This window comes from Amphiprion ocellaris, chromosome 7, assembly GCF_022539595.1.
Source record: "Amphiprion ocellaris isolate individual 3 ecotype Okinawa chromosome 7, ASM2253959v1, whole genome shotgun sequence".
NCBI lineage: Eukaryota > Metazoa > Chordata > Actinopteri > Pomacentridae > Amphiprion > Amphiprion ocellaris.
In genome coordinates this window covers 13556571-13579071 of record NC_072772.1, presented here as the reverse complement: position 1 = coordinate 13579071, position 22501 = coordinate 13556571, and the positions used below count along the sequence as shown (strand labels likewise).

General features: G+C 40.5%; 1 protein-coding gene across 2 annotated transcripts in view; it reads right to left on the bottom strand.

Moving 5' to 3' along the window:
• Positions 1 to 22501, bottom strand: part of dscamb (Down syndrome cell adhesion molecule b) — a 131275-nt gene that overhangs the window by 26032 nt on the left and 82742 nt on the right. For both annotated transcript variants that reach the window (XM_023299561.3, XM_023299562.3), the window contains exons 6-15: positions 21832 to 22107; positions 20043 to 20339; positions 18761 to 19033; positions 15496 to 15774; positions 15130 to 15249; positions 12629 to 12808; positions 1356 to 1552; positions 765 to 861; positions 372 to 500; positions 68 to 235 (exon numbers count right to left, since the gene is read on the bottom strand). In XM_023299561.3, the coding sequence (XP_023155329.1) occupies positions 68 to 235; positions 372 to 500; positions 765 to 861; positions 1356 to 1552; positions 12629 to 12808; positions 15130 to 15249; positions 15496 to 15774; positions 18761 to 19033; positions 20043 to 20339; positions 21832 to 22107 (2016 nt within the window). The remainder of the gene's footprint in view (positions 1 to 67; positions 236 to 371; positions 501 to 764; positions 862 to 1355; positions 1553 to 12628; positions 12809 to 15129; positions 15250 to 15495; positions 15775 to 18760; positions 19034 to 20042; positions 20340 to 21831; positions 22108 to 22501) is intronic.

The window sequence follows — 22501 nt, the reverse complement described above, 5'->3', positions numbered from 1 at the left end:
GAAAGGTAATGGTGGGAAAGTTTTTACAGGACCAATAAAGAATCCTGCTCATGAGAAGCTCACTAACCTGCTTCATCAGTAGTGATGGTGAGCTCGTTGCTGGGGTTGCTGTTGCCAATAATGTTCTTTGCAACCATGCGGATGTTATAAGTGGAGGAAGGGTGGAGGTCAATGATAGTGGCCTGGTTGAGCTGCGGTGACACATCTTTGGTTACCTGCGCTGATAGCCATGAAGCTACAAGAAGGGGAGAAGGTGAAGAGGCTGTTACCAGTGGAAACAACACTACCAGTTTCTTATTTCTAGATTTCCTGTGTAATTGTTGCACATTTTACCTCATGTGCCACATAATTCACTTTTTCTTTGTATCTACCTGATTTGTTCTTGCACTCGATATCATATCCTGTGATGGGGCTGTTGCCATCGAAGCCCATGGTCCAACGGAGAGCTATGGTTCGATCTTTAACCTCACGGATCTCAACCTCTGGAGGGTCGGGCGGTTCTGAGGGAATGTGAACACAATAGAAAGAGCTAAGAAAGAGAGACAGATGTAAAATAGAACTGCATGCCATGCAGAACTGATCGGTGTATTGGTTTTAATCTGTGATTCCTCCAATGAGACATAGAGTAAATACCAGGATTACTATGCCGCAGGGGGGAAGTGCAGCAATTAAATTAATAACCAAATGAAGTAACAGCAAGTTTTCTTCTAAACACATCCACTAAATAATCATCTGAGTTGAGTCTGAGGAGACACAAAGCTTACCTTGCACTGTCAGCTGTATGATGCCTCGGTCCTCGCCGAAGGAGTTGATGGCATGACAGGAGAAGAACCCTGAATCCTCACGAACAGTAGGCATAATCTGCAGAGAAATACAACAAATTCAAGGCTGTCAGGTGGGCAGAGTAGATCTGTTTGATAGGAATCTAAAATACTGGTATTTAAAAAAGTGGGGATGGACCGTGCACTCAACTTTGATATTTTCATTCTGTGCTTTAAGATAAAGTAGAGACAGAGGAAAAACCTCTGTCCTGAACCACGAGAAACACTTAACTACTCGATTATCTCTTGGCATGTAATCCTGGAATTTACTGCATTAAATATGTACTCCTTCATACTGTGTTTTAACCACCATTAAATTGAACTGGAGGGTACCTCTTTAATATTTCATACTGTACTTTAGGGTTTTAATATTATGTGAATATGTTCTCGGCTGAATTATCTCTGCCCTGCTTCCCCGACTCTTTCTCCCTCTCTGCTTTCCATCTGTCTGTACAGATAAAAAATGACTGAAAGTTCATGCACTCCCAAAAGATTCAGACATGCGCTCGATTTACAGTGAAACCGAGCACTCACCACCAGTGTAGAGATGACTTCGTCAGCCACCTCTTTGACGGTGACCACATATCGGCTGGTCTCAGGGTTGATGATGCGCTCTTCTTTCTCCCAGCGCACCATGATGGGCTTCTCTCCATGAGCTATGCAGCTCATCCTCTTCTCCTCGCCCTGCGTGGCCAGAGTGGTGTTGGGGTAGGAGGTGATCATGGCAGGGACTGGAGGGAGATGACAAGAAGAGGCAGGGAGGAGAGGGAAAGGTGAGAATGAGTGAAAATGAAAAGAAAATGACATTACTTAAAATATAGTTATCAAGCATGTTAAACACATATGTGCTATTAAAGAAGAAGAATCACTTTGGAAATAAGTTCTTTCACATTGCCATATGTTTTAGTATAATTGGCACATTCTTTTCCCCAAAATCTAATTTTGTAAAACACAGCACATCGTATGGTATTTCTTGTCTTACGCTGAGAAAACTCTGTTTCTCTTTTTCTCCGACAATTATGACAACCACTTAAACCCTCCAGGGACCATCATGAACTCATGTTTGAGTCTAGCTGTCTCCTGCAATACTTAGAGACTGAAAAGGAGCCCTTCAGGTAAGCCTGCACCTGCTTTGATAACGACAGCGAACACTAACGTGCTGCTTTCTGAAGATGAGGCAGAGGAATGGAGAAAAAAGCGGTGACTCCTGACTGAACTCCCATCGGTCTGAGTGTGGAGCCGGTCTGGCTGTGCGCCGTAACCGCACACCAGGCTCATTAGCAACACATCTAGCCTGTGTGTGAGTGTGTGTCGCTCTGCAGAATGAGTATCTGTTGCAAATGTCTCTCACCCACACTCACACTGTTCTCATACTCACACTTTCTGTCATTCTGTCTTTTCTCTCTACTTGCATGAAGCTGTCTCCTGATCGTAACACTGAGAGACTTTCAGATGCTATTCACGCTATAAGGATCCCTAAGGTGTGAAACTCCTGAACTGGATTACGCTATAATAACTTCAGCAGTCTGTGCAGATTGAATGAACATCCTAATCTTCACCAATATGAACTTTATCTCAGTCATTAATACATATCTTGTAACGTGGGCAAAACAATTCGAATGACCTGATTGCTTCTAGATGTATATGACTTTTAATCTTCAGACAATCTGAGTGAGTCAAAGTCCATCCAAATTTGTCAGTGAAAATTATCACTGAAATCCTTTCAAAGCTTCATGCAAGAATTGCAACTATTGTAAACCTTTAAAGTTGATGCAGTGTCCCACTGCACTTCTGTTATTTGTTTTGGGTAGAAAGCCATTTATTGTACAATGAAACTAAAGAAGCAGAATAGATGCAATTTCAGATGGTCAGAAAATTAAACACTCTCAAAAGCAGCCAGTTTTGGAACACATATTTCAATATCAACAAATGCAATAATGTTCTCCTTACAAGGCAGAATAAAGTGAAATTACGAGGCCGCTACAGCAACAGGGTTTTATATTATTTCTCTTATTTTATTCTATTTCAATAATTTAAAGTGCCCATATTACACACAACTACAGGTTATATATTATATTTTGGCATCTACTAGAATATAATTACTTGCTTTTATGTTAAAAACATTTTATTTTTCTCATATTGTACATTGTTGTAGCATCTCTTTCTTTTAAAAAGCTCAGTTTTAGCTCCCATCTCTTTAAGGCTCCACTCCAAAAAGCACAGTCTGCCTCGATTGGTCAGATGGCCCAATGAAACCTATAACATACTAAAGAAAATTGAACCTCCAAAAAGTATTATACGGGCTCATTAAAGTTTTTTTTTTTTTTTTTTTTAATTAGACAATAGAACATAGTGGAAAGTAAACAGTAGCTTATACATACATCTTGCAGGTACAGACCAACAAAGGCATTCATTTCTGTTGAATATGAGCCTGATATTCAGGCTCTTTTTGGATCAAGTTTGATTTTCAGCAAACATTTAGAAAAATGTCTATCCCTTACAATCCCCACTATGCTCTCTGGCTAATTGATTAATGTGCATGTGGGTTGTAACCAAAATGAGCTGAAAGATGCTACAAAGGTGACTGCAGTCTTAATAATTCTATGCGAAATAGTGAGTTGATGTTTACAGCCTGGAAAGATTAAGAGTTTTGATCTCTACAGCTAATTACTACAGGGTGGGGTGACTTTATACAAGTCACATGTTTAAATTGTACAAAGACTTAAAGCTATGCATACTTATGGGGCGTGGTTGCTTTGAGTGACAGGAGGGGAACCGTCTAGCCTATCACCTAGAGATGTTTGCATGGCCCATGGATTAGCAAAGAGTTAGAAAGAGTCAAGAAGGCAACAGCTGGAGCCACCAAACTGCTCTTCATGAAAGCTATGAGTGACGTCACAGAAGGTTCGTCCATCTTTATATATAGTCTGTTTCCATCACAATAGCCTACATATAGCAAAGTTGGCCAATGCTGATATAAAGTTATTGACTTGAGGATGTTTAGACAGTCAATTAGCTACCAAAATTGTTGCTGTTTTTCTGCCTTGTTCTACGTTACACAGACCACTCCTTAGAATATGATATTTGTTTATATGGCATCTGCAGAGTAAACATGCAGCAGTGAACACTGTGTCACTGAATGGAACAGCAATGGCAGCTACATGTGGCAGATACCTGTGCAGCAGTGGTCGCAGGCCTGCAACATGTGTGCTTGAGTCAGGGTGCGAATGTCTGTACACTCCTGAATAAAGTGTCTGTGTGCATGAGCGTTTTACTGGGCGTGCATATGTATGAATGTGTGCGTATGCGAGCGGCTGTGTCTGGGGGAGCTAAGTGGGCGAGCACAGAGAGCAGAAAAGACTCATGCTCATGACACATCTCAGCCACAGTACACGATGGAGGAGAGAGAGCGAGCATGTACCCCTGCAGCGCTAACTATGATCCCTCGCTCTCTCCTTCACTCTCTCACTCCATCTCCCTCCTCAGGCTCCCACCAGGACAGCGATGATTTAATGATGAGAGAAACCACTTTGATTATTCATACACAGCAGACAAGTCCGCTGGCCGTGCTGTTGTCTCACACATGCACACACGCTTTCAAACATACACAGACGTGCAAGAATAAAGGCGCACACACCCATTCACATTCAGAAATGCAAAAAGATAAAGACAAATAGAGAGATGCTGGCCTTGCACACATGCACAATATCTATCTGTACACACTGACGAGGAAAAAAATAAATAAAATAGGGGACGCATGTACACAAACTAGAACAGAAGCAACGACCCAAAAACACAACAGAAAGCACAGTGTAGAAATAGACACAAGCCTCCCCACACACACAGTATTCCCCTAGGTCAAACAGCATTTGTAGATAACTTTGCAATCATTTGTTTTGCCTTCAAACAGGCTCTGGTCTGGTACGGCTTGATTGCACTTGGAATGCCAGGAAGGTTAGACAATCACAAGTCAATTAAAGCACTTGAAATTATAATTAATCATTTATTATACTGTACTTGTGTGAATGGCAATTTGCCTGATGGCGTTTGAAATACCCTGATGTGTTAAACCTCACTCAGGCTGACAAATGCTGCAGATTGTGTTCTTCTCAGCGGTTATTTATCATTCAGCGTTGCATATATATGTAACTACATCGGACACATACTACAGCCATACCAATTTCAAATATGTCAGGCTTTTCTGTGAGCTAAACGGTAGCATGAGCTTGTTAGTGTGCTAATGATATCAATGTTAAAATATTGACGTTTAGCAGGTATAAAGCAGGGTATTTTGCTAACATTTTCAAACTGGCACCAGACACAACATTCACCAATGTGCAACCAGTTTGAATGTCTTTAGATTTTACAGCTACATGATCAAAGTGTTGGACAAATGAAAAATGTTGATGACGCCACTAGATTTAACGTTAAGGTGTTACCAAGTTTGCTCCAATTTGCACTGAGGGATGTGTGTATGTGTATGCCAAGTGTCGGGGCAATCAATCCAATAGTGGTAGAAACATTTCAGTGAAAACTACAAATGTTCTTCCCCACTATCACAAAAGTAGGTGACCAACCTGCCAACCAATAGACCAACCAGTAGCATAGCTAAGACAACTTGCAATCTAGCAGAAAACTATTCAATGGCAACAATGTTGTTAAATTACCTTAAATCGGTCTGTAAAATGTGCGTACACTGACTCCAGTATAGCTGCGATAAGTTAATATCTAACAATAATATCAGCCGTAGCACTATATTACTTGGTCTTTAGTTTGTAAGCTGTAAATTCAAATCTAGTGAGTTAACGAGCACACACACATTCAAACACATACACCACGTACAGTAACATAAACACACACACACACACACACAGACTCCTTCAACACGGTTCTGTCTTTCTTCTCACAGTACAGTTCCTTCTTTGAAGCTGCCAACGAAAATCAAAAAAGGGGTGCTACATGCATATGTTTGTGTGTGCGTGCATGGATGTGCACGTAGGTCTGTGGGCTTTTGTGTGTGTCAGACTTGGGACCGCCAACGTTTAAACCTCATCTCTTATTCACTTGCAGCCCCTCCCTCTTCCTCGCTCCGTGCACCATCATTCCCTTACCCACTGCCCCCGTGCAGGAAACCGCTGATTTATTTTGCATAGCAACTATGAATTTTAAGTGAGTCCTATTAACAGAGTCTCCTCAGCCCCTTCTCTAAATGTTATTGCTCCTTAACAGGGCCTATTTTCTCCATCTAAATCTGAGGCTTTGGCAGAGGAAGTTAACATCAGCGAGGAACATGTTTGCTCATTGAAAGAATTCTAGAAAGGGCACACAATGACAGAAGAAAAGACTGTCTGTGTGTGTGCATGTGTGTTTTAATGCTTCTGTGGGAAATCCTACAGCGCACCACAATATTCATCATTTATATTTGTATGTATGAGCACACGCTTGTCTGCGTAGGTGTGTGTACAGTATGTTCCTGTATATGAATATGGATATACGAATGCATCTCGGTGCACTTGGAGATATTTCAGCTGTTCTTTGACCTTGTATTTGTGTGTAGATGTGTGAATGAAACATGTGAAGTACAATCCGGTGCCGAAAATGTCCTACAATCTTCACTGATCTCGGTTGTGCTTCAGTGGCCCGAGCTAAGGTAAGGCTTCTCACTCGCTTCCTCCTCATCTCATCTCTATGCATCTACCGTGCAGCACTTGCAGGGCCCCGGGCTAAACCTATTCTTTTTGATAGCCTGTAATTGCTCAGTTGATGTATATTTTTTAATATCCAGCAATATTACAGGGGCCTGGTAATAAAACACGGACGGGCAAAGGAGAAAGTGCGAGTGGGAAGAGGGGAGACAAGGGAGAAAGGGAGAGCTGAAGGGGTAGAGAGGGGAGGGAAAGAGAGGGAACAAAGACAGCAAAGTGCAGAAAGGAAGAGAGGGAGGTATAGAGGGGTTAAGGATAAAAGACAAAAATACAAAGAGGTGAACCCTTTCAGATCCTTTGACCACATTGTCAGGTTCCTCTCATTGTGTCTGACTTCCTGTCAGTGAGCTGTGTGGAGGAGGAATCACTCCTACAAAGATAAATGCTGTATAATAAAACCACAAGCACTGTTTAAAACAACTACAGCTTCACACAACATCCTTTGTACAAAAACTGGCACTTTTGAAATTAGTGACAAACTTACTTTGGTGGTGAAATTGTCATTGCATCTCAGAGACAATTATGACCCAAACAACTATTTGACGGGTGATTAAAGAACCAGGGTTTGGGATTTAGGGGAATGTATTAGCAGAAATGCAATAAACTTTTCAGAATTATGTTTTCATTAGCATATAATCATGTGAACACTAACAATCATAGTGTTTTCATTAGCTTAGAATGACCCTTAATATCTACACAGGGAGCTTTTTTTTTCTACAGAGCTCTCCATGTTGCACTGCTGTATTTCTGCAGTAGCCCAGAACAGAAAACTCAAACCTCGAGTCCAGAAATGATCTTTTGTGTTTTTACCTTAAGGCGGCAGTCACCATAGGTTCTCCTACACACCTGGGAGGGGTACTCGGTTGGTTGCATTCTGTAACATCACCACTAGATGCCAGTAAATCCTACACACAGGTCCTTTAATAGTTCCAGTCACATTTCAAGCAAAAACACCAACATTTTTAAAGTTTGTCAATATTTTACAATGATAACTGTGGCAAATTTAGAATATTTCCTTTTGTAATTTTACAAACTATGTATTATGTGCAGTGGTCTTGAAAACGAAGCAGTTTCCTATTTCTAGCTGGCTGTTTCCATGTTTCTATGTGACTTGTCTTAACATGTGAAATCCGTAAAAAGTAGTTGGTACATACTTTTACTTTGGTACATACTCAGACGAAAAGATTTAGCCTAAAGCTGCATGCAAGCTACACAGCACAGGATGTTGCAGCTTAAGTATAATCAGACAAACACACTGTTGAATATTCACTTGCGCACTGTTATTTTTGGTTGAGGTGAGGGTAATTAAACAGACACCACGATATGAGCTCTTTTTACTGGAAAAAAATTCAAAAACAGTTGCTGCCACAATAATTTCATTCTTGGAGAAGAGGTTCAGTGAAGAGAGAGAGTTCAGTTGAGAAAAATTCACTTTTAAAAAGATCTAGAATGGTAAATTGTACATGATGAGAATTTTTCGGTTTTTATGTGACATTTCATAAACTAAAACTTTGGTATTATACAAGTACAACTGACACGTAACAGGATTCTGATGTTCTGATTTATTAAGAGTACTACCAACATGAAATATAAAGACTTTAAAATATGATGTTTTATTCGATAATCGTTAGATTTCAACAGTTTTGTTAGCGCTGTGATTCAGTGAAGCTAAAAACTGATCTAAAATGGCAAATAAATATATGCTTTGTTGGCAGTAATAGCAGATTTAGACACTTGGATGGCACAAACAGCTGCCAGCAAATGAACAAGGGTTTAAAGTGAAACAAATAATGTGTTATTTATCTTTTTAATCTTTCTCTCATTGCTGGATGTGTGAGAAACAAAGACAGACGGAGAGTGCAAATAAAGCAGAGAAACATGCAGACTGCTCTTCCCTTGAGCCCCACGTCGCCTTCTAATTGAGGTATTGACGGATTTAAATGAGGCAGAAATGCACTCAAGAGTTCTAACGTCTCAACACACACACACCACACACACATCACACAACTGCACACCCTGCATGCAAGCAGAGTGCACACAACGCATCATGCATGGATACACAAACACAGATGAAATAAAATTTGCTTTCAATATGTATAAAAAACTAATGTGCGTATAAAAAAATAACAAGAAATGTGTAATTATACACAAGCGCACACCCAAACACTTAACTATGGACATAATGGTGCTAGTGAATATGAGTACAGTAATGGTCTCCCTTTTTCAAACCACTCATGCGACTAAGTACACTTTTATAGAAAGCATCTTGAGTGTATGAGTACGTTTTGGGGTTTAAAATGCGAAATGTGATCTGTTGATGAGTGACAAACATGTGGCTGAGCCAGCATATAATGACTAAGCAGCCAATGGCAGCAGAGGAAGAGCAGCACAAAAGTAATATCATAGGCTCAAAGAACATATCACTGTTTCCTGTAATATGAACTATTCCAACTGTGAAGATGACATATCAATGCTAACTGAATCACAAAGGACTTAGAAGGTTTTAAATGACACTGCAAGAATATTATTCAGAAGTGAATGTACAGAGCGTACAAAGACAACTGTGCCCACATTTGATTTGACTTGATGCCAGCTTTTCATTATTATTATTTACCAGAGTTAGGCTGATAAATTGGCTAAACTGATATATTAGCTGATATTAGTTTGCAGACACACACTACTGGCATCAGTACAAACAGTATGTCGGCAAATAAATAACAAGAAAGAGCAGAAATACGCTTGAAAACGTTTAGAAATAATGTCTCCATTAAATGTATATCTGAATAGTTTATCTGCCATGGTGCAATGACAGCTGTAAAATGTCCCACTCTATACAAAAGCTAGGGGATTCTGAATTTAAAAAATACTACAATGCTTATGTAAACCATAGATTCATGTATTTTTTTTTATCTCTCGATTGTGACACAAGATGCTGGTATATCAGCATTAAAAATCCACCACTATTAGACATTAAAGCAACATAGTAGTAAAGGGAATACTATATATATTGACTGTATGAAATATCAAAAAATCCATCCATCCATCCATCCATCCATCCATCCATCCATCCATCCATCCATCCATCCATCCGCTTATCCAGGGTCGGGTCGCGGAGGCAGCAGACAGCAGAAGCAAAAAAATAGCAAAAAATATATTTCACATTTTATATTGTGGCAAGTAACTATAATCGCATATAGCAACGTACAATAAACATGTTAACAATTCTGCATTCAGTACAAGTCAAATCCATAACAGTCCATTACCTGCAGGACACAACCTGGACAGGTCACAGTCTATTGAACTCAATAATTCTATGTAGGTTGATGGTAAACAGTTGATAAAATTTAGCTGTCTCTTTAATTTTGACCTGTTTTGCAGAAATTAATTTCCAAGCTCCTGGCGATACCGTCTGGATTGCTTGAACTGGCATTTAAAATGACTTTTGTATGCCTGCATGTTTCCTAAAGGGAATCATGGGGTCTGAAGTGGAGGTTTGGTGCAGGTGTGTTGAAGCTATTCAACAATTACACAGTAAAAATAATAGCTGCAGTAAGAATAGATGCTGCATGTGGTTAGTGTGTATCTTATACACAAAGCAAGCAATTAACTGCAGCTGAAAAAACATTTACTGTCCTACTTTGCTCGCTTTGTACACAATCATGTTCAACTTGTGGTGAGAAAAAAAATGGAATGAAAAGTGACAACTTATAATTAATTTCCATTAAATTACTAGAAAATATGTAAATTCATTTTTAAGAGAACGGACATGCTTGTATATAAATGATAGAAGCTGTAAAGACGCTGTTACCACTACAGTTCATGTTAATGAAACTGCTAGTTATGAGAAGTAAGCGTACATTATTCAGCACAGAAGTTGTCAAAATTCCCTTTGATAGAGGCGAGAACAACATGAAACTGTAGCCTGGAGCAACAGCAGAGTGCATCTGACGGGTCAACCCTCACACACACAGACACACACATATTCTCTCAGTACTGTGGTGGATGATACAACTCACTATAAAGACCAGTGAAACTCCAACTCTGCATGCAATTTCTGTTTACTTCTCACAGACACTCATTTTCCACATCGCTGCAAAATGCATACCAATAGAACTACATAAACAAACCACTGTTCTTTCTATCATGTCCCGTAGGCATTTATTATTTATTGTTCATCTCCTCCGAACACACACACATATATGTTCAATGGCAGATGGGTCTCAGCAGAGTGGATCAAACTGTGATTGGTGTCAATTCAATGGAGCAGAGTGAGGAAAACACACTTCAATATCCATCTCATCTGCTTTACATGTGTGTAAACTGCATGTACAGTCACTAACAGAGAGAAGGTCACAACCACAGGTTTGATTGGGCCCATAAACTCCTGCAGTACTGACGCATGTGCAATGCTATTACTGTCCCTTTCTATAGCACACCATGTACAACACACAGCAACCTGCACAGCAACCTGACATGGAGTAGGTAAAGATGGAGATGACGGGTGTTTAGTCACCCAGAAAAACACTAACACTCCTCCAGCTGCTGCATATTCTCTCAGTGGACTCCTGTCATCGCAAGATGACCTCACAAAAGGACTAAAAGACCCAAAACAAAAAGGTCAGGGAGGAGAGAAAAAGAGAAGATCTGCACTATAGTTCAATGCACTAACAGTCCTGATTAGATTACTGAGCTATATCATCTCAGTCTAACCTGTTTAGCTTTCTCTTTGACCCTGAAGGGCGCATATTGGTATAATGGAGTCCAAGAAATACTGCACAAGCACATCATGAACAAATGCAGGTCCAATTTATTATCTACATTTTTCAGATATAAGTTAAAACATCCTGTATGCCACAAGAACTTGTTCACTTGCAATTTTCTGTCGTTTAAATATATTTCTTAAAAATCAATGTTTGGAGTTTGATATGCTACTGAGGATTGAGCCTACTGTAGCTGCAGCCACAGTGTTTGCTCTCTGCGTGGTAGAAAATGGAAGAAAAAAGGTTAGTACAGCCATAGGTCAACTTGCTGCATAGCAACTGGGTGCCACAGTCAGCAAACTGACCTATGAAAACACAGAGTGTGTTCGTCTATGAGTCTGCTGCTGCTGCACTGACAGCTTCTCAGCCTTGTACACTGCGAGGCTTAATTACAGTGACACATGAATATCCGTGACATGCCAGCCGATATTACTGACAAAGAAATACAGATTTAGCCAGAAGAAGCGTGTTCTACACAAGTTATTTTCTTTGGCTGTCCTTCCACAGAGAGGTCAGAGGTCGAGGTTAGATACAGAATATTTTCAACACCTATCCTCTATCCATTCAGACCAACTAATAATTCTGAGGAAAACTGTAGGCTTTTTCTTGTACCTATATCAGACTATGGACTCGTGAGGAAAGGAAGAAAAAGAGATAGAGAGCAGACAGAGGCAGAAAGAGGGCTGCCCATCAGTGGGGAACCTCGTGCTCCAGTTTGATAACTGTAGCAAAGGGAAAATAAGCCCCACTCGCATCTAAGCACCATGAAAATAAGGAGCCACTCCTTGCTCTATAGGGGAGCTACATACTAACGCTCAGTGGAGGCAGGAGACCTGTATTCATGGACATTAACATACTAATCACTGAGGAGAGCAAAGGGAACACACATGCACCAAAACAGAAGCATATTTATATGTATTTGGTAGAAGAATGTGACGAAGGTCTAAAGGAAGGATGCAGTTCTCTTCATGCAATAGATTTATACAGGAAAATGTTCAACAACTCCTGGTTCTTTAGAGTTTCTGTGGTGATAGTTGTAAGCCTCCACTATTTTAACAGAATACTGATCTGGAGAGGGACCTGTTTCTTGTTACTTTCACTAATAAAATGTTTTATATGAATAATTACTGCTGATGTGTTTTCAAAATGACCCCATATCACACACTGTTTGGGCGAGATGAGGCGAGATGTTATTTTGGACGTATTATAGTCAAAAACTATCACTCTTAGACTCAGTTCGGTCAAAGTCTGCACGGTGCTCAGCTTGTCTACTGGATGTATTAGGAATCATCTGTGATTGCGCACATTGCCTGTAAGCTGTTATCGATAGACGGGCTCTTACTTTTGACGGTGAGGTACATGGACTTGCTGACATCAGCTCCCACGTCGTTGCTGACCTTACACAGGTAGAAGCCGCTGTCATCCTCCAGCACATGTTTGATAAGCAGTGAACCGTTGCTCAGCAGCTGGATACGAGAGCCGCTGTTCAGAAGGATGGGCTGAAACTGGGGGACGCCCGCACCTAGCACAAATAGGAGGACAAAAGGACAAAGGAAGATGCAGAGTTGTTGTAAAAAATAAGAAAACAAACACTTAAACTGCTCACATTGTACATGTCTGTGTCTTTTTTTGGATGGTGAAAAATCTGGTGGTGAAAAATACACATGAAGCTAAAACAGTATACAATACTTTATAGTAAGATGACCTAGAGTGTGTGTGTGCATGCACATTCATTTGACCATGCGTCTGTGTTTACAGATTTGATGACAAAGCCTGTCAGATTTGGGAAGGATTGTAAACATGTTTCTTAACACCGGGCCTAAATCCTTAAATCGCCAAACAGCTGCTGAGCAGGCCGAGCTGCTGCTGTGATGCAATCAGAACAGACATAATGCTCATGTTTAACAAGATGGCAGATTGGTGCTGAGGAACAACAGGCAGAAGGAGAGCAGAGAAAAGCCTTGTATTGCAGCTGGCCTTGAACACAGTGAGATTTAGAGATGCCCACTGAAGTTAGATGAGGATTTTCTGACTCTTTGTGTCTGTGTCTGGATTTAATCTTTGCATTTAATGTATGTTTGCTAAATTACTAGATCCGAAAGAACACACGCATAAATGACCTTAAAAACACATTTCAGTGTAATGTAAGTGAAGGCAGACAAATCTGAAAAGCATGGATTTGTCTGCTTTGAGAACAAGATTTGCACTGTTCTCAATTCTCACAAGTCCTCTATGACTGACATTTGTAATCCACCTATGAAGGATGTTAAAATAATTGGACTTGACATCTTCGACATATTCTAGCCTGCCACCCGTGTGTAATTAATCTCTATATTTTTTAATAGAAAATGATGTAATCATCCCTCTTTTATTGTTAAAAAAATACAGTATCTCATTCTGCAATGTCAGCTTTAGATCTGCAGGAAATGTCACTGACACTGAATTACAAGACTAATGTCTTCAGAGCAGTCTGCTCTAAAAGTGATGAAAGCATCATATTCCACCTTGCTCATGTGGTATTAAACACAAGTGAACTGAGCCAGACGTTGCATTAGCTTGTGTTAAAGTTAGCGTGCACAGATTAGACCATTTAGGGAGCTGTGGGTTTTTGCTTTTTAATTAAAATGCAGTCAAGTGGCCGTGGCTAGCAAAGGGTCAAGTGGTGACTTTGTTCCTGCTCCCCTGGCTCTGAATGAGAGTGAGAGGGAGGGAGGTAGATGTGTTCTTCCTTGAATTATGGATTTTGCATATCCATATAGTGCTAGTCATTATGCTAATAGCAGTTGACCTTTACTTACTGTTCCATATCTCCCAGAGACACTCATCTGGCTCTTAGCTACTTCTGTTGCAGTAAAAGCATGCCAGACAGCTATTCTCTGGACAATCTGTACTCTGGCTTACAACAAATTAGACATTAGCTTCCCAAGCCACATTTTTTCTGAGGTGATTTTCATTTCCCCTTTGCTCTGACTGATATCCTGTGCAACAACATATCATAGAGCTGCAGGAGGGGTGTGAAAAACTGAGGTAAATATATGTGACAAAGGCCCCAAAACCATAAAACGAACCTGCCGGCTGGTTAAATGAACCTTGTGTTACTTCCCTCAGGATTGGTAAAGCTTGTTTCAAACACCACAAGTGAGTAGACACACATGCTGCTCAGCCTGATCTCTCCATACATACTGATCAGCACTGGTCAGACAGTGCTAATCAGGCATGAGGCCGGCTTGTCTCACATGCACACACACACACGCTCACGCGCACACACAAATCCCATCAAAGGGTGAAAAACAGATCTGATTCTTTCATTCCTTTGATCATGGGGCCGAGCACACAAACGCACACACACACACACACACATACACGCACACACAGACACACATACACACAGACACACACTTCTCATTGGTTGTTGTCCATCTGTTGGTGAAGCTTTCATCCCTGGTTATATGGATGATGGAGCAAACATCTGGGGCCCCTCTTCATCTGCCCTGCTCAAGTGGCTGAACTCACCTGCTGCCTTCCTGTCTGTCAATCTGTCTGTCTGTCCCTGTGTGCCTGTCTGTCTGTCTGCCTGTCTGTCTCCATCTCTCTCTGATGACTTTCTAATGATGCAGGTGGAGACCTTGCAAGCCCCCAGCCCATATCCGCAGTGCAGATGGCTGTGTGTTTGTACATTCACACGCGTATGCACTGGATGTGGGTGAACAAATGGAACCCACTCACATGTAAAATCATCTCTCCGTGTTTTGAGGGCAACAGAAATGACCATTTTCACGTGTGTGTCACTGTTAGAACAAAAAGAGAGTACAGTACGGTTTATTTATACTGTGTTTAACGTACCTTTGGAGTGTTCCCAAACGATGGTGGGAGGGGGATAGCCTTCAGCAGAGCAGTTAAGAGTCACAGTTTTCCCATAGATCCCATCTTGATCCTCAGGCTGAACCACAAACTGAGGAGGAACTGCACATAGACACAAACAAATCAGCAACAGCTGACAGTGATACATAACATTTTGGGTGTCTTTAATATTGAGCACCTGTTTGGTGGGTTTTCACACCAGACAAACACTACGCTAGCTGTGTTTACCTTCAACCAGATAGAAAGAACTGTCCGAAAGTCTGAAGTTAACTTCTTCAGGGATTGGTTAAGATGACGACCTGTGCATATACAGCAGATCATCAGATAAGGTTCTTTGTGCTTCCTCACCTCTAACAATAAGCTGACTCTGGTGCTCCACAGCAGCAGCCTCGTTGCGTGCGATGCAGGTGTAGTTGCCGTTGTGGTCAGGTGTTAGGTTGGAGATACGCAGGGAGCTGGTAAAGTCAATGTTGTCCACGGTCACACCTAGGCTGACGGGGATTGGCCGTCCATCTTTCTGCCACGTGATGTCCAAGGGCCGGTCGCCTGACATGACCACGCAGGGTATGAAGACACGTTGACCGATGGTGAACCGTTGAAACTCAAAAGGCTGAATGTAGGGAGGGACTGCAGGCAGCAGAAGAAATAAAGATCAAATGTGATTTTCAGCCCAGAGTTTCAAAGACCATTTTAATTCCCTGGATTCTGTGGCAGGGACTGTGTCCTTTTTTCAGTCTAATCCTACAATCGTCTATCTTTCTTTAAAGAGGTCACTGAAAGAACATAAAAGACCTGAATAGCAAAACATTCTGCAATGATTCCCTGCCATTCTCAGACTGGAACATTTTGTCCTTTAAACATTAGAAGCTACAGGAGCAGACAGAAACAGAACAAAAAAAACTATGACTTTAAGGTGACTCATTCAGGTTGGCTGGAAAAAGAAATCGAAGAGAAGCTGAATTTTTCTGTTTATCTGTAAATATAATCAGTCTAGCTAGTACTCTAGCATTTTATCCACTGGTATAAAATCAAATCTTGATTACAGTTACATTTATTTATTTCAAAAATGTAATCAATAAATTCCTTGCGATGTATCTTTGCGTTTGACAGGAGTCCTCAAAGCCCCTCGCTTGAGCTTGAATCCAGAAACAAATTCACTTTGGCTGCATAATATAATCACACAGTTATACAATGAGATCTATTCAAAATGCCTGTGATAAATTCTCTGAGAAATCTCCAGCCATCGCACAAGTCATCTGCGTGAGTGTCCAGTGAGTTCAAATAACAGTGAAATAAGCAGCACTTTAGCAGCTTATTTAATTCACAACAAAGTGGAGATAATGGACTCCTGGGATCCCCAAAGACACTTCCGCATTTTAAGCATGAGCGGAGTAAATTAACAAATGCACTCGCTCACTATAGCACCACTGGGAAGTGTTGCTTTATATCATCACTCTCTCTTTCCTTCTCACTTTCTTTCTCCCTCTGTTTCCCTCGCTCCATGGGAAAGTGTAATATAGTGACAACAACCTAACATACTGTACTGAGGGAAGGAAATGCTGGCATAATGGGGCAGCCTTTTTCAGTATTACCTATTACAGTTGTAAGATCTCAGTGGAGATCAGTCACTCGGCGCTGTAATATCAGCGGCAATCATACTGTCTTCATAAACCACACTTATGTACTGTGGAATATCAGGTGGATTAATTTAGAGGTCTGGTGAGATCTATTTATATACCTGCATCTGTGTGTGGAGAGAGGAAGAAAAATGAGCTGTTTTCCAATTTAAACATTCTATTGAATTCAGTTTTATAAATTATGACTGAATGTTTATCACCATATCACACAATGTCAAACTTGAGACAATTTAAAGGTATGTTTTTATAACATTTTGAGAAAAAAACATTGGTCCTGACTAAATGTTGGATGTGAAGTACAACACCACACACATAATATTATAATGGTTTGCTTGACTAGATAGCTAGCTGTCTCTGTTCAAAGGCAGCAAAATCTGCTTACGATTAAAGCTAGAGTATGCAGATCACTCCAGAAGCCTTTTTTTGGTTATATTTGCTGAAAGGTTATTTACACTTCAAAAACAGCTAATAAATCAGGTGTACTCATTTTTTTAAAAGTGAAAAATATGGTATCTGAGGCAGGTACAGGCCTGCAAAAAGTCTGTCCGATCTCTGCGTTTAGCCTGCATTAGGTGATCAGATGGTCTACCTGCCTGTCTAACGAGATCAAGGCCTACTTGCACTCAGTCTGGCAGTGCGGCCATTGAACTCTTCAACAACAGATTGCTAAAGCTTTTGATTAGGTAACAAGAATGGTGAAGTGTGACCACATTTTACATTTTCACCAAAATGTACAACGATGTTTATTGTCTGTATTGTAGCTTTGCTGTAAGCAAAGATGGTGGTATTTATCTAATGTTTGCCGATATTGGCTTTGCAGATGTTATGATGTAGCCTATTTGTGTGTTTTTAGATATGAGTTAGTGTTAATGCGCTGCGTCCCTCTCCCCACTGACGCTCTCCTTCTCTTGGAACAGTCCTCCAGCTGTGCTCAGACAGTTTTATTTGTGTGTTTGGAAGGAGTGAATCTAAATAAGTGCCTTACGGGAAGGAGTGGGTTGTTTTTTGGTCCCAACCCTGCATACTGTAGCTTTAAAATATTATTTTTACATGCAGGTTTTTAACAGATTAAACAAAGTATGAAATATTCATTGGGGGGCTTTAGAGTTGCTGGTAGGCAGAGTGTGTTAGTACTGAATGAGCTAGCTAAAAGACTGCTGGCTATACCCTTGGTGATACAAGAGTGGTACTGATGTTCCAATATAAGTCTGAGCAAAAAAGAAAATAAGCACAGTTCACAAAATGTTTGCTTATTCCATCTTTAAAATAACAAAAACTTTGTCTCACAAAGCTAGACCTCTCTCTAGAGAGATGTGTCAGCGCTGATGAATGGTCTGCCTACACCTCATGATTGTCTGCTATCGGGGGTAATAATGTTCTGGCTTGTTTTCAGTTCTTTAAACCAATCACATTCGTCTTGGGCTGTGCTAAGCCAAGAATGCAGCGATGGTGCCCATGCAAAATGTTGACAGGGAATTGTTTTGGTGAATATTTGCATGCAAATGGGTGACCACTGTTATTAAAATGATCAATTTACCTGAAGAAGCAGGTCTTACTGCAAAATCAAAATCTTGTACAACACTTTTCAATCTTCTATAGGTTGCTAGGTAAGAGGTTATTGTTGATTCCATTTGCAAAGGGGATTTTGCAAATGGTTACATGCAGATATGATAAAGGGATGAGAAAACCATGTGAAATGTGTGGGGAAAGTGGAAGGCTCGTCTACATCCAGTGAGTCAGACTATGTCTTGCTAACAGTCACAGAACTGCACTGTTTATCAAAAAGCAGAATACTAGTATATATTTTTAGTATATAAAATAATAAACATATTGTTTACCTGTAAAGTGACACGTAACATTTCCTCCAGTGTTTGAAACAGCTGAAGCTAAATATTGAACTTAAACAACAAGCAATAATCCTTTAAGGCTGTATAACACATTTAACTAAACCGACTTTGCAACTGAACAGGACTTACCCCTCACGCGAACATGAACGCTCTGGGAATCCATCTTGTTGGGCTGGACCATCACTTTGCAGTTATACTCGCCAGCATCTACCTGCTGCACGTTGGTCAGCTTCAGTGTGCCGTTGTTCTCAAACGCTCGCTGTCGGTGGTTGAATGGTAGCAGCGCAGAGTTCTTGTACCACTTTATGGAGTAGTAAGGGTAACCAATTACACGGCAGTGAACAAAGGCATCCCGTCCAGCAATTGCTGTGATGTTTTTCATTGGACGAATGCTGGCACGGCCTACAAAGTGACGAGATTGAGAAAGCATTCTTGATAAAACCATTAAAAGGATAACAGTGCTAACATTAAATCACAAGAGCAGCTCTATTTTGGGTGTTTTTGTAAATAGGCTCATGACTCCCTAACTATATGAATATATTTAAACATAAAAAAGGTTTCCCTCCTCAGCTTCGCAAATGGTACCTGCATAAGACTTGGATAAGCAGGAAAACTGCTGTTTAAAGTTTTGTTGTTTGCTTTACCACAAGGTATAAGGCGGAGAAATGACAAGCAGATTAAAGCGTGCTAAACATCTGAAGGAAAACATTTAAATAACACTGCACTAGTGATACTTTTAACTCAGCTGTAATACATTGTGCGTCTCATAAAATGTAATACATTCTGTGCCTCATTCTGTGTCTCATAAAATGGAAACGGAGTAATCGCTTTAACATCTGATCGTGAAGACTTGTATTGGCTGCTTGAGTAAATACACGCAGACGCAGACACACATGAACACTCAGTCACACACACAAGCACACCACAGATAAATATATTCAAACAGAAGAAATATATTTTTCTTCTGGCTATTTACAAACCATATCCAGATACGCTCATGAGCAGCAAACCAGGATAATTCATTTGACCTAAAAATACAGGCATGTTGGAAGAGCACAGTAATAATCTGAAGAGAAAAAGAGGGAGCTGCAATATAAAAACATGTAAAAAGGAACGAAAAAGTAAAGCAAAATCCCTCAGTAGAGCACAACCTTAAAGGAGATGCTAATGTGATTTTAGATTTAACGATACGACTAAATTCCTGAGCAAAGATGAGAAAATCCAAACATAAAGAAAAAGTAACATATCAGTTGGAGCACACATGAAAGCAAAAACAAAAAAAACCAACAAAATCCTAAAAAAAAAAGTGCAACTAACTGTCAGACCCAAACAACAGACGCTGCTCATGTACTGCAAAGACACAGACAGGTATGTGTATTGTTGTTCTTGGAGGAGCTGATTTGACAAGCACCTCTTACGTTTATTCGAGCCTGGTGGTACACGACCCCGGCCGAGTTGCTACACGTGCACCGGTACACCCCGCCGTCTTGCACCTGGGTGTGCGTGACATTGAGCTGGCTGACCACGTGGCCCTCGTGGGTCTCGTAGTGGCCCAGGTGGTGGTGGCTGTCTTTGATGACGGGGTCGTCGTCCAGTGACCAGCTGCACCTGGGAGGCGGCGTGCCCTTGACGTTGCAGACCAGGAAGACGGGCTCGTTGGGGTTCACCACCTTCTCGCTGAAGGACGACAGGATTTTTGGAGTGCCATCTGCATTTGGGGATGAGGTGGAACACGGTGGTGAATAAAACAGAAGTCAAAATCAAACAAATGTGTGAGAAAGCTTTCATTCATGATAACTTTTACCAGGTATTCAGGTACAGTGAACGATATGGCAATTAATAATGTACTTTTGGGGTTTTTGGAAAACAAATACAACACTGGTCAATCTCAAGATTCAAACCAGTGACATCGCAGTTATGAACTGTGCATCTCAGACCACTAGATACACCTACCTAAAGTGCTTTTATGTACTTTGAATGACAAAGATATCCTAAATTAAGAATAGCTCATTATTATTATGTCTCTAGGATTTGGTAGTTTCAGTTATGACACAGTTAAATAATCAGTTACATGTTATCGTGTTGTTTAGTTAATCTAACTTTGGCAGTGAAGGAATATGTGAACAGGCTGACTGGAAGTGTGGGCGAGCACAGGGAGGAAAGCTTAAACAATTCCCAGACCAAAAACAACAAGCGGTAGAGCTAGAAAAACAGCCTGAATGAGCAAGAAAATGTTTCACTACACAAATCCAGTGAATTATTTTATTTTGACCTCACAACAACCGTGAGTTTGCAGTATTGACTGCAGGGACCACAAGGCAAATTGATCAAATCTATTCGTAAGAAATGCCAGAATTTTTTCCCATTGTTCTTGATAAGGTTTGGTGCTTGGAGAGACAGACAAAGCTCTGAGAACCACATGTAATCTGATACACTGGCTTTATAATGCATATGCAGTGTACACTTCCTGAGGCCATGAAAACTAAAAAAGCTTTTCATTGTGCGTATAGTAGCAAGATCAGTGGCCAGATCACACAGCCTGTAATGAAGTCCTGCCATATCACGTCATCAAAGTAATTTATTTATCATTTGAAACGATCCTGTTTTTATTTACCCAGAGTGTTTGTGAGTATCTAAGAGAAGATGCTACGGTATGTTTATTGTTGGAAACAAGTCTTTGTCATAAAAAAAAAACTTTTTTGCTAAATAACTATAAGGCCGCAAAAGGAAAAAGAAAAAAAGATTTTTTTGTCAGGACTTCACCATTCAATGCTTTTCATTACGATCCAGGAGCTTTCCTCCCAGACACAGAGAGGTTGGCTTTTGAAATGTCTGTGTCTGCCTGCTGCTGCTCTCTGATAATCTATGTCTATTCCACATGATTATAGATTATCAATATCTTCTTTTTACAGCTTCCATGGCCACAGGAGACAGTTGCCTAAGCAACGCTGCCAAGGTAAGATATTGGATTAAAGAGTGTGTGTACATGTGTTTTTGTATGTGTTTGTGAAGACTGGGACAATCACACTGGCAGTGGCAGAGAGTCACAGCAGCATACCATTAACACATAAACCCTGTATTGATCTTCAAGGCCTGAATCTGTTTCTGCTAACTCACTGATTATGCACAGACAGCTGCTACGCTGGAGCTTTTGGTCAGCATTTGTGTGCATGGATGCCTTTATGCTGCAGCTATTTTACCTTCAAGGATAACCTGCACAAAGTCCTGTGCAGACATCTTGCCCTTCCTGGCAAAGCACTGGTAAGCTCCGCCATCGCTTTTCGACATTCCCTCCATGATGAGGTTCTCCCGGTTCAGCCCAGTGAAACGAACATTGTTGCCGGGGTAGATGATCTCTCCGTTGCGATACCATGACAGCTCATACTCATCTGAGCCGCTCACGCTACAGGACAGAGACACCTTGCTACCCACGCTGCCTTTCACCTTGCGAGGGCTGACCACTGCTTTCAAGGGCTCTGCAGACACAGAAATCACAAAAACGTAGTTTTGGAAATAAGTTTTCCATACATGTTTTTGCACAGCTTTGGTAAAGGTGATAGGAAGATAGAAAAGCAAGTTTATACTATATTTGACCAGCATGACTGCATAAGATTTCAGAGGAAAAGGATGTAATAGTTTTTTTCAGGATAGAGTTGAAATGATTGATCGTTCAAACAGAAAATAATTGTCACCAATTTTGATATGTTTATATTATAATTTAATGTGAATATACAGTACATCTCTGGGTTTTTGACTGTTTGAGGAAAACAAGCAGTTTGAAGATAGATTTACTTTTGGAAAACAGAGTAAGGTCTTACTAATCTTTTTAGTAAACTCAATGGTGTGCATTAGTTTTGTTGAAGTAAAATG